At 38.3% G+C, this 12,499-nt stretch overlaps 1 protein-coding gene across 3 annotated transcripts in view; it reads right to left on the bottom strand.

Moving 5' to 3' along the window:
• Nucleotides 1-12,499, bottom strand: part of GNB1 (G protein subunit beta 1) — an 84,493-nt gene that overhangs the window by 25,012 nt on the left and 46,982 nt on the right. For all 3 annotated transcript variants that reach the window (XM_067567192.1, XM_067567190.1, XM_067567191.1), the window contains one exon: nucleotides 8,141-8,248. In XM_067567192.1, the coding sequence (XP_067423293.1) occupies nucleotides 8,141-8,197 (57 nt within the window). In that variant the 5' untranslated portion in view covers nucleotides 8,198-8,248. The remainder of the gene's footprint in view (nucleotides 1-8,140; nucleotides 8,249-12,499) is intronic.

Raw genomic sequence — 12,499 nt, 5'->3', positions numbered from 1 at the left:
GGCTAAATATGAATTGCTTGTCAGCAAGAGCTATTGGACTGTGGAATAGCCTCCCAAGGGAAGAGTTGGAAGCCCTACTGCTTGAGACTTAAAAACTAGAACGGACAAAGCAAGGGAAAATGTTCCTTAGGGAACAATCCTGAATCAGCCCCAAGGAAATTAAACAAAATACATCTTTTCCACCTTTACATTTCTGTAACTGTATCCATGCAATTTGGCAATAATTTGAGAAGGTTCTTTACTCTGCTTGAGCTTTCTTCAAAAGTGCATGCACACACACAAGGACATGTTTAAATTATCTCATAACAGGATTTAATCTTAAACACGTAACCATGGTTCTGCTCTTAGTCACTTGATGACAACATTAAACAAAAACTACAGGAACTAAGCGAACTCTGTCATACTAATAAATCTGTGTCTGTTTATATTTGTGCTGCCATGAAGTCTATACTATAATCACAGGATACTTGCACATTTTCAGGATACAATACAATATATTCCACTTTTTCTAAATAAAAGGGAACTTTTACCAAACTATGGCACAAGATTTCTTTTAACATTCTGATTCATTTTCTACTCTCAAATTCTGTTTATGAAAAGAAAAAGTTCTATTGATCACACCCTCCAAGGAATGGTTACTTATTCTACGGCAATACTGGGGTTCGTCTATACGTTGTCAGCGTAGAACCTATTGTAGATGCATATGTGCCTTGTGTGCAAGATCAGATTTTTTATTTTTTAAACAGGCATGTCCCAAGAACATAAATGGCGGAGCAGCTGTGACCCTCGCTCAGTTCCCCCTCAGCTTGAAGCCCATGGTAGATGAGGACTCTTCAAAGTGGGGATGAAGGGTGGGTCATGGAATTCATACTGACTACAACATATCAAAGAACCAGTTACTGTAGGGTAACCATTCTTTCTTTGAGTATCCGTCAGCATGGATCCAACTGTTAACTGGCAAGCAGCATCCCCTCAGGATGGTGGGATTGAGAAGTCTTAGCTGCATCAGTTGAATAGTGATTGAAATATTCCTCTCCTAAACATGGCAACTGATCTAGCAGCTGAATCTAAGGCATAGTGGTTGGCAAAGGTCAGAGGTTTACTCAACATTGCTACCTTACAGATTTTCAGTATTAGCACATATAAACAGTTAGGGCATGTTGCTTGTGTTCTGGTGGAGTGAACCTTGAAGTTTGGTGGGATATACACACTGTCCTCCATTCTGGTATTCTTGGTGAGGAAATGGCCTGACCTTTAGAATGCTTGGCTATGGCTAGAGATTGACAGGCTAATTCAGACTGTTGCCCCATCCATGGGACAAAGCAAAGTCCTGGACACATTTAGTGGGTGCAAATTCTCTTTTTCCATTGCTAAACGTGGCTTCAGGAAGATGACCGTAAGGTTGACTGGTTTAGATGAAATTCTGAGATCACCTTAGCAGTGAACTTTAGGTGAGGTCTTGGCACCATCTTGTACGTGTAGAATATCATATAGAGGGTTTGGCCACAAGTGCCTGAAGCTTCTGGCTGAAGCAACATCCACTAGGAAAACAGTCTTCAATGTTGATGGTATAACGAGCATTCTGAGAGAGGTTCAAATAGACTCAGTGAGCCTCTGGAGGATTATATTGAAGTCTCAGCCAGGAGTAAATTCTTGGACTGGCGTATAAATGATTTTCTCAAAGAGTTATTTCAGGTGGGTGCAGAAGTGCCCAAAACCCCCTGGGGGTGGTTGATCCCTCTTCTCCGCTTGCTTAGGGAAGATAGGAATCATAAAAGTGTAGAACTGGAAGGGACCTCAAGAGGTCTTCTAATCCAGTCCCCTGCACTCAAGGCAGGACTAATTATTATCTAGACCATCCTGATAGGTTTTTGTCTAATCTGATCGTAAAAATCTCCAATGATGGAGATTCCACAACCTCCCTAGGCAATTTATTCCAGTGCTTAACTACTTTGACAGTTAGGAGGTTTTTCTTAATGTCCAACCTAAACCACCCATGCTGCAATTTAATCCCATTGCTTCTTGTCCTATCCTCACAGGTTAAAGAGAACAATTTTTCTCCCTCCTCCTTGTAACAACCTTTTATGTACTTGAAAATTGTCATGTCCCCTCTCAGTCTTCTCTTCTCCAGATTAAACAAACCCAGTTTTTTCAATCTTCCCTCAAGTCATGTTTTTATACCTTTAATCATTTTTTTTGCTCTTCTCTGGACTTTCTATTTGTCTACATCTTTCCTGAAATATGGCACCCAGAACTGGACACAATACTCCAGTTGAGACCTAGTCAGCAGAGTCAAGCGGAATAATTACTTCTTGTGTCTTGTTTTACAACACTCCCGCTAATACATCCCAGAATAATGTTTGCTTTTTTTACAACAATGTGACACTGTTGACTCATATTTAGCTTGTGATCCATTGTGACCCCCAGATTCTTTTCTGCAGTACACCTTCATTTCCCATTTTGTATGTGTGCAACTGATTGTTTCTTCCTAAGTGTAGTACTTTGCATTTGTCCTTATTGAATTTCATCCTATTTACTTCAGACCAGTTCTCCAGATCATTTTGAATTTTACTCCTATTCTCCAAAGAACTTGCAACTTCTTCCAGCCTGGTATTGTCCGCAAACTTTATAAGTATACTCTCTATGCCATTATCTAAAGCATTGATGAAGATATTGAACCAGACCCAGAACTGAACCTTGTGGGACCCCACTCGATATGCTCTTCCAGCTTTACTGTGAACCACTGATAACTACTCTCTGGGAACAGATTTCCAACCAGTTATGCACCCACCTTATAGTAGCTCCATCTAGGTTGTATTTCCCTAATTTGACGACGGAGGTCATGTGAGACAGTATCAAAACCTTACTGAAGCCAAGATATACTATGTCTACTACTGCACCCCATCCACAAGGCTTGTTACCCTGTCAAAGAAAGCTATTAGGTTGGTTTAAAGAGTGGCTGGAGTTTGCCATAGTCTTTTGGCCAATTCCAGGTCTTCATGAGTTGTGAGGGTGATCCTGGCTGGTGCTGTCATGCTTACAATATCAAAAAGCTTATGAGATTGTTCTTGTATGAACAGTCTCAATGTCCAAGGTCTCTGCAATTTGAAACATGGCTTTCTGCATGGGGACTGGTGTCACTCCCCTGAAGAGGATCCTTTGGGTGAATGCCGGTGTCATTTTTGCCTCCCTGTCATTTCCTGCTCCAGTGTACTCACATCCAGTTCCAGTGTAGCCTAGCCATCGATGTCATTAGGCTCCTCTTCCTAGATGTGCAGAAGGGTGATCTGCTCCTCAACACATGAGAGTAGGTGCCCAGTACAGCCTGTATGACTATAGTTGCATCCCACATGGTTACTGGCCTGATTGAGACTAGCCAGCCCAGTGCTACTCATATGCTATTTCAGACAGCGCTCTGAAGGGGAGCTCCCAATATGCACTTTCAGGTCCCTTTCATTCTATGGAAGAGGGATCTCTGCTCAAACACCTGCATGACAGAACAAGTCAGCAACGGCAAGAAGAAGAATACCTTTTCTTCAAAAAGGCAGCACCAAGGGGTGCTCTGGAGCAGGTTCCAGTGTTGGTCACATCTTTGATACCAGGAATGTCTTCAGAGGCATTATGGATTCCTCCAAGGCATTTCTCATGTCCTTGCTCAGTGCCATCACAGTTACCAGTACCAGGTCTCTCACTCTACCTGACTGTTTGGGGAATTTGTCCTTAGATGAGTCATGTTTCATGTCCCTCTCTGAAATTCCCCTTGATCTTGGAGATATGTGTAAGCTTGGTATTGTTACATGAGTTGGTGTCCAATTTATGAGCAGGCAGAGGTGTCTGCTTTAATGCCTGAGGTGTCAGCATCGAGGCCATCAGTACAGATGTTGATTCATCAGCCCTGGGGCACTCAGTGCCACAGTCTTGCATGCAGCAGACTTCATTGATGTTGAGGTGGTCAGCAGTGAAGCTGCTGACAGTAACTGTTGGAGTCCTATTCACTCACCTTCCTTCCACTGCTCAATCTCAGAACGTGATGTGTATTTAAGGGAGCGCTGGCCAACAGTTGTTTATTGGTCTGGTTCTGGTCATAACTGTCACCTCTGGGTCTGAAGTGACCTGTATGAACTGCTCTAGCACAAGTAGCTTGAATTGAGGTGCTGGAGGAAAAGGACTTACATACAGAGCACCTATCCAAGATATGCCTCTCCTCTTGCAGAAGAGAGGTTTGAGGTGTCCTTCCTTGATGGGATCAATCTGTCACAGGATGGGCAGGTTTTAAACTATGAGGGTTTGATTCCACCATGGGATGTAGGGAAAGCTGATGTGAAGCATCTTGCCCTGCTGTACAGCAGGTTATGGTGGGGTTGTTGTTCCTTAAAAAAAAAAGTCCATCTTTCAGTTGCTTGTAAAAAGAACTGGTTTAGGATCTCTGAAGAGTAGTGGGTCAGACACCCACTGGCTTCCATCTTGTTGCCACTGGCAGTAAGAGGGAAGCGAGACAGGATTGCAGCAGCTCCATCCTTTCTGCCCTTGTACAAGAGCATGAGGTGGCCAAGAGCGTATATGCAAAGCTGCCAATGCTATTCAAAAAATCCAATCTTGTATGCATGAGTACCTACTCAGATTCACACTGACATGTATTTGAAGGACTGTTGCATATGTAATGCATTATGCTTAGAGACTTCTATTCCCTTGAACAGTGATGCTTTGATTTATTGATCTAAATTTGTTTGGTTAAAACTACTGTACATGAAGCACACAAATCCTTTCAAAAATTATGTTAACAGTATAATTTAACAATATACAGTTTGTATAGTTTACAGTGATGCATTATCACCCTTTTAACAAGAAGGTTCCACACAACTGTCCCACAATGTTGTGATCATTCACTAGCACAATTCGAAAAATAGCTGTGTGTGATTTAGGATGGGGCAGAGATTGGAATTTCTTCTCATTTACAAAAGTGATTTTTTAAAAATAATGAAGAAGGGAGGCAATGCCATCTGGCAGACACATTTCCATTGAATGTACTTGCTGGAGAAGTTTGCACATTGTTCTTGAAAAATATACTGCACTGTACCATCTGAAATAGTGGGGGGTGGGAAGAATCTCGACATGAGGGAGACATGCATTCTAACCCAAGGACTTTTCTAAAAAATTCATCCCGGTTGAAATCTGGTGCATTAAAGGGCAGCACATTTACTCCTTAGAAATACTTTTGAGCCCTGGGAATGTGCTGACTCTGGTGGGATAATTCAGCAAGTTAAAGTGAGTGAATTCTTAATTGAAGAAAAAGTAGGGGTATCTTCATTGACTCTTTTTCCAGCAGTTTTAACAAGGTAACCCTTCAAACCTCCTGCAGTAATGACATATCATTTAAACCCTTATTAAAATGTGCTACATCTAAGAAAATTGTAATCCTGGTCTTATTTTGGTGGTTTTAAACAAACTACAGAATTACATTGGTGAGGTCCAACCATGTTGTTTACTATACAGTACTGACAGCATCTAGTTTCAGTATACATTGATATTTATTGATGTGACCTCTTGAAATTAAGGTCAGGAATTACAATTACACATTCTCTCCCTCTCAACTCCAGGACACTAGCCTTTCGTTGCTCCCTCGTTTTAAATTAAAAAGAGGTGTGAAGCTGAAAGAAAGGGTCTTACAATGTGAAAGAAAAAAAGTGACCACATCAGCTCACTTAAAACAGGTGTTTGGCAGTGAAGTCAAGTTATGCTTGTCTCTCTATATTTCCACATGAATGTAAGTTTTCTGATTTGCTATCCCAAACAGCACAGACAAAAACTGGTATATAACTCGCCAATCCAAAAACATTTCAAATTACATTAAAATCACTTGAAGTTTGGGATTTAGTTTTACTGTTCTCATGTTAATTTTTAACTATATAAGTGATTATTATATTAAAAAGTCATTTTTCCTCCCACACTTTTAAAAGAAGTTACTTAGTTTACAAACAAATCACAGGGCCATGCAATAGCAGTAAGTTGCACATAGCCATAGCAGTGTAATGAACTCAGTTACATAGGCTTTTAAGTAGAAGTAGAATAGGATCCCTGTCCCAAGCAGCTTACAATCTAACAAGGGCAATCTAGACTGAAGGGGGTGGAGGGTCAGGATAGAATGCAACAAAAAGCAAGTGACAGGAAAACTTCAGCATATGTTCTGTTAGCATTACTATTCTACGCACACTGTGAACAGTAAGAAGACTAGGATATAAATCTCCACGAAATCCTTCCATGGGAGGTTTCTGAGAGGTTGTAGACATAACACACTGGGTCAGAAAAAAGCGATCAAAGTGCAAGGGGTTGCAGGAGGTTCAAGTGGAAGGAGGATGTAGTGCAAACTACAAGCTGTGCAGCTTGGGTGAAATAAATGGGGTGGTCAAAAGGAAACAGTTTCTTTCCAGACTACCTCTCTGGTCTTATCATTAGTGTCAAGTAATCTACGTTTACTTGAATAAAGGTAGAGTGGGGATCCAGACATTTTCATTATTTTTGTTGACTTGGGTCTGAATCCTAGGTGTCTCATTACAGCTGTTATTTTGGGGCCTACAAATATTGGGGGCTGTCAAGATTTTTAAGGCACATCTCTCCATAATAACAGCTGTTGACAAGTGCAACCTGCAGGAGGCAGAAATGAGGTTCCCCCCCCCCAACACACACCTATTAAGTCTTGCCAGTGTAAGTACTATAACTTGGCTATTGTGCCTCACTTTACTTCTGAGTTCTTAAGTCAGAATGTAATTTTAAGCAATAAGCTAATGCCCACTGTTCTTTCAGTGTGTGATCTGCATCATTTAAATAGATTAATCTCAATAGCTATCCATCACTGTTGAATGCTCCATATAGAAAGGGTAAGAGGAGCTCAACGTACGAAGATAAGTCTAAATATCAGTTTTGCCCAATGTCTCTTTTCCCTTTTTATTTGGGTTTTTCAACACAAACAAAGTTACTTAATGTAATAAAATTATTTGCAGATCATCTTTACAAATGGCAAACTCTAAATAAAATGCTGCTGGTACTTCAAATTAAAGGGATGTTCATAACAATATTTTTTTAAAATTCCATTTGGATTACAACAACTACTTTGAAATATTAAAAACATCTCAAAGAATACAAAATCTAGTTTATTTTAAGCTATTTATATTTTGGGCCTCTCATCTTACACAAACTGAAATTAAACTAATCAGTTTCACTCATTTAGAAAGTCAGTTTCTTTCTGCTTCTTTTATGCTAGTATCGTTTCCAAAGAATTAAAGAAATTGAGAATAAGTTTGTTCATGTTAAGTATCTCATTATCCTTCTGAAAAGAAACCTAAAAATTAAGCCTAAAATAAAAGCGTCCATTTGACAATAATCCTTTCTTGGAAATATTAAAACACTTTTATTTCACTCAGCATATACATGGTGAGTAGTTGTGCCAGCAAGTCAGAAAGAACCTGAGTATATTTGCCATGATCTATAACTTAATACCGATGAATCAAGATGACCTAGTTTTACTTCTTATGTAAACATTTGAGCATAAGCAGGAAATAAAATCTAGAAGGTAAATAAAATACGATGTACTTCATTCAGCCAATCCTCTTTTTAAATCTTTCTTTCCTTCCAAGGAGGGTTGTGAGGAAGTTTATTCATGCAAAATCATCCTGGGGAGTGATGAATTATAATTTGTTTAGTACTAAACTCTACCAGTCCAAAATATTAAACCAAGTTATTATCTATTCAAAAGTGTTTTACAAAACAGTCTGAAGGCTTCATAAAAATATCTGATACTCAAACCTGATGCACTAGAAATTGGGAAGGCTTAAAGTTTCAAGAGAAATATATACTGGCCATAAGGGCTGGTGTAAGATACAGAAATGCTTTAAAATATAATCTCTACAATCTAATATTATTCCGTGTGACTCAATCATAAAACTTACTGGAAATTGGAATGCATAAAAACAAGGAGTTACCTGCAGTTATGTTTACAAGATATCCAATACATTAACTTCTGAAATATATTGTTAGGCTGAAACTTTCACAAGTAAATTTTATCCATCTCCCATCCTGTTCCTAAACAGACAGCTGGCATAAATATCATTTGTGTTAATAAGATCTAAATTGATTTAATACCTACTCTGATTTGGTTTTTCAGTTGCTCAGCCTCCTGGCGTAACTGGTCGAGTTCACTCATCTTCCTGTGCTAAAGGTGTGCTTCACTGCCACCTCCAAGACGATCAGAAATCTGAAATACAGACACAATGAGGATTTAAAAAAAAAAAATATATAAGGTTTGATAAATTAGTGGAGCAGAATGTCCTTTCCACATAGCTAGAACTCAACCCAGAATTTTATAATAATTCTGCTTCAGCTGGTCCAAAGCCACATTTCTCAAATCTGTTCAGAAGAAGGTACAATCCTTCATATCTACTGTTCAGTTCTTTATGCCCTGACTAGTAAAATGTGTGTAGGATTGTTTCCTCTCCTTTCCCTCAGGTCCTACTGCATTTTTCTTACAGTAAAATATCTTCTTGATTGCACTTTGCACAAGCTGTCAGACTTCATGAGTGAAATGCTCATTTTTTACAACACTAATAGTCATAAGCCCCTTTTCCCTTAGGGTGAAATTTTGTGTAAGTCATCAGTGGAAGATTTGTTTTTGTCAAAGAAAAATAAAGATGTATCTTTATTTATAGACTGGAGTAAAATTGAGAAGATACTCCAGACAGCAATACGATGAAGAGTTTCCTGAAATTCATTAATTGTGAGGAATACTGTCTGGATAGCTGAGTAAATGGGGATTGTTCAGGTCCCTATGAGGCAGAAGAAACAAAAAGGACAGTAGATTGGGTGAGAAGCCCTGGAGATTATTCTGAAATATCAGTCGGGGAACCTCATTTAGTTTTCGCTTGCTAGGTATTCAAGTCATACCAGAATAGATATTTGTAAGTGTTATGCGCAATTTCTACTGTGAATACATTTTCTATTTATCCTGCAATGTAACTGAAAAGCAAATATGAACTTACAGAAATTAGATGAAATATTGAAATGTTTCATTTTATACAATTACATTTGTTCTCCCACTTGTCATACAGCCCCACTGTAATGCTTCATGTAGCACATAAAAGGGGTGTGGCTATCCACTGCAGAGGACTAAAACAAACAGGTTCAACTTAATATAAATAGCTAGGTAACACTTTTTCCTCTGTTGGTGACATGCATTCGAGATAATGTTTCATACAAAAAATTCACCAAAATCTGTGGATACGATTATTTATACTTGCTTTAAGAGTTTAACTAAATTAGAAATTGTAGTAATGTTCAGAAAACACAAAACCCTCCTCTCCAAGGGAAACCATATTCTGTCAAGTGTTTTAGAACAACAATGAATGGTTTCCTTCTAGGATAATAACCTAAGAACTCATTCACACTTTCTATAACAGTGTTAAATGGTTTCATTCTGTCTACAATATCAATTACACAGTTTAATGAGTTGGAGAATCTGCTGCTGACAGCCATTTTCTGCAAATAGCTGATTTTTCCCAGTGTAGATAGTTTCTGAGTTATTGGCTAGCATATATGCCTCTAGCTAATGCATCCTATTAGGAAATTCTTTATAATCTAGGACAAAACACCACCCCCGAAACACTATGAGTTTCCCCACAAAGACATCTTTGTTCCAAGATGTTACTCAACTCATTTAAATATCTTCTGCTAAGTTTACTATCATCATTTTCCTTTAGGGTTCTAGCCTAAAAATTCTTAGCTACCCCTAAACTTAACATTATAGTACTAGGCACTAATGTAAATTGCAGAGGTACAGAAATATACATTTGGGGGGGTGGAGAGAAGGTACATCGCTTTGTCAGAATTTTAGAGCTAACATAAGAGTGGAGCATTAGCTCAATTTTACAGGCAGATTAAATCAATAAGTTAACCTTCTTTAAATACTTCAGTAGCATAAACATCTAAACCAATTTATCAACATGCCACTATTGATGGACTAAATTCTTAAATTAGAGCACTTGTTAAAATACTTATAATAAGAACTGTGTTTAGTTTATATATTGCTCACAGCAAATCTTTCCACTTAGCAAGGCTGTTAAATTTGAGGTAATAAACTGCTGTCATATTTGTTTTTCCCTTGAAGTGCTATCTATAGCATGCATGAAAATCTGAAGAACAGAACTAGTATTTATTTTTCAAAAAGTATTTGGATAACTAGAATTGATCCTTTACCAGTACAGAACATGAATTCTATGCTAGCAGTTTTAGATATTATTCTACTGCGATTCAATCCTCCTTTTTTTTCTTTTCTTTTTTTAAACTCATAGATAGCCATTCCCAGGAGAAAAGATAAGGATAATTGCAAAGTCCCCTACTAATCACAGTGATAAGAAAGAAGGTATAGTGAAGGGAACTCAACAAGCAAAGAGATTCAAATCCACCAGGAAAGAAGTGGAAAATAGCTGACATAAAAGTTATGTGCTCCTGCTCTCTAAATAGGTCATCCTATAAACTTTCCTACACCTTTCTATCATTGGGAAAAGTAGCAAAACTTCTGACACTATTACTTACAAATATACTGCCCTCCTCAGCAGCCCAAAATATACTTACAATAGGAACTTTAGTCAGCTCCTATGAAAATACCTCCAGTCTTATTGTTCCAGAGCTCAGATGCTATGTTCGTGTAGAACCAGGACTCTTTCTCCTTTCAAGTTCCAGGGTCATAGTTAAGCCCTTATAAGAGTGTTGGTTTAGCTTAGTCTCCCAGTCAAATCCAGTTAAGACAAAACCTGCTGAGAGCCTTACGCTATCCACTATCTTTCTGACCCATATTCACCACTTTTTGTTTGGAATAGTCTTCCATTTCAGAATATTCTCCTCTCTGGGTTCAGTACTATGGACTCATCTGCTCAAGCCACACACCAGCAGTCTTGAGAATGGAGCAGTCACTGCTCATCTCATCTCTGCAGCTCAGCTCTCTCTGCTTGGAGTTGTTTGTACAGCAATTTTGACAATGAAAATCACTTCAGAGCAATACAAGCACTAAACAGTGTTGTTCTTTAGCATACAGTGCACCAAATTTGTCATATTTCAGCTTCATCAGAGATCAGTTAGTCTTTAATTACAACAATATTAAGTTACTGTCTAGCCCTATTTTAACTGGTCAAGAATACAGAAATATCGGAAATCATGCAGAAATAATAGTCACTTGTATTACACCTTTCAGACAACTTCAAAGCACATCTATGAAGTAGTGGAGTCCTCATTTCAGAGGTTAAGTGATCTGCTCAAGGTCACAGTAGCTTAGTGACAGAAACGAGAACGAAACCCAAGTTTTCTAGGTTCCAGTTTCTTACTTCAGTCACTAGGCCCTGCTGATTCCATCTGCAGCTTTATCTTTAAAAAGTCTGGTATGGTCTAGTATAGCAGCAGACAAAGGACTAGCTATAAATCGGTCCTGCTACAGCACTTGATGTAACATGATGCCAATCTTCTACTCATGCCAGAAATTATAAAATAAGCAATGGAATTCTAAACCTGCTTATTGAAACAGCTTTTTTTCTTTTAAAAATGTCCTCTGTATTAAAGAGGAGTGTGAAAGAGCCACAGCAAAGACAAAAACTGATCCTAAGAACAGAGTAATGTTGAGAAAGTTCACTTTACAGTGACTGAGCATGGTAATATTCTGGATCATTTGCATACACTCAGCAGTTTTAAAAGATACACCAGATGAGTTTACTTCATGCTTGTACCTTATTGCTTAATGTGATGCACAATGAAGAATACTACTGCAGATGTGTAAACCAGCTGAGGTGGGACATTACTATGAAGTGCCTTATAGCCATTAAATACATAAACGTAATAGTATGAAATGAATAAAACCCAAAATGTTAGTTTAGTGCACAAGATATTAAGATACTCCAAAAATATGTATATGCATTTATTTCCACAAAGAAGAGCCTTCATTAAACAAGGTAAAGATTGCTTAAAGAGAAAACCCACCCAATTTAAGTGACCAGATAACAAGTGTGAAAAATTGGGATACCGGGTGTAGGGGTAATGGGCATCTACATAAGAAAAAGCACTAAATATTGTGACTGTCCCTATAAAATCGGAATATCTGGTCATCCTACATCCAATGCAATCCTTTTAAAGAAGTGTCCAATGATGAAACCTCCTTTAACATACCTCAACTCCCACATTCACCACTTTCACTGACAGATGCCACAGATAGCTATACTACACAACACCACACCACACTCCTCATGGATTCATGCTATACTGTGAAACCTTGATTGCAACCTTATACTGTCTAATAAGAAAACACATCATACATTAACTACCAGCGTAAGGGTGTTTAAAGACGTTAATCTTGTTGAATATGAGTTAACATTTTCTGTGATCATGAGGAATGTGGTATGTACATTGTTTTACTATGTCTGATAGAGATGAGACTTCTTTACAGGAGAGGGAATCTGACACTAAAAGT

The sequence above is a fragment of the Emydura macquarii genome, unplaced genomic scaffold (assembly GCF_026122565.2).
Source record: "Emydura macquarii macquarii isolate MOO-44397 ecotype Brisbane River unplaced genomic scaffold, CSIRO-AGI_Emac_v2 contig_2768, whole genome shotgun sequence".
Lineage (NCBI taxonomy): Eukaryota > Metazoa > Chordata > Testudines > Chelidae > Emydura > Emydura macquarii.
Note: the sequence above shows the minus strand (reverse complement) of the source record. Positions and strands in the feature narration are given on the sequence as shown.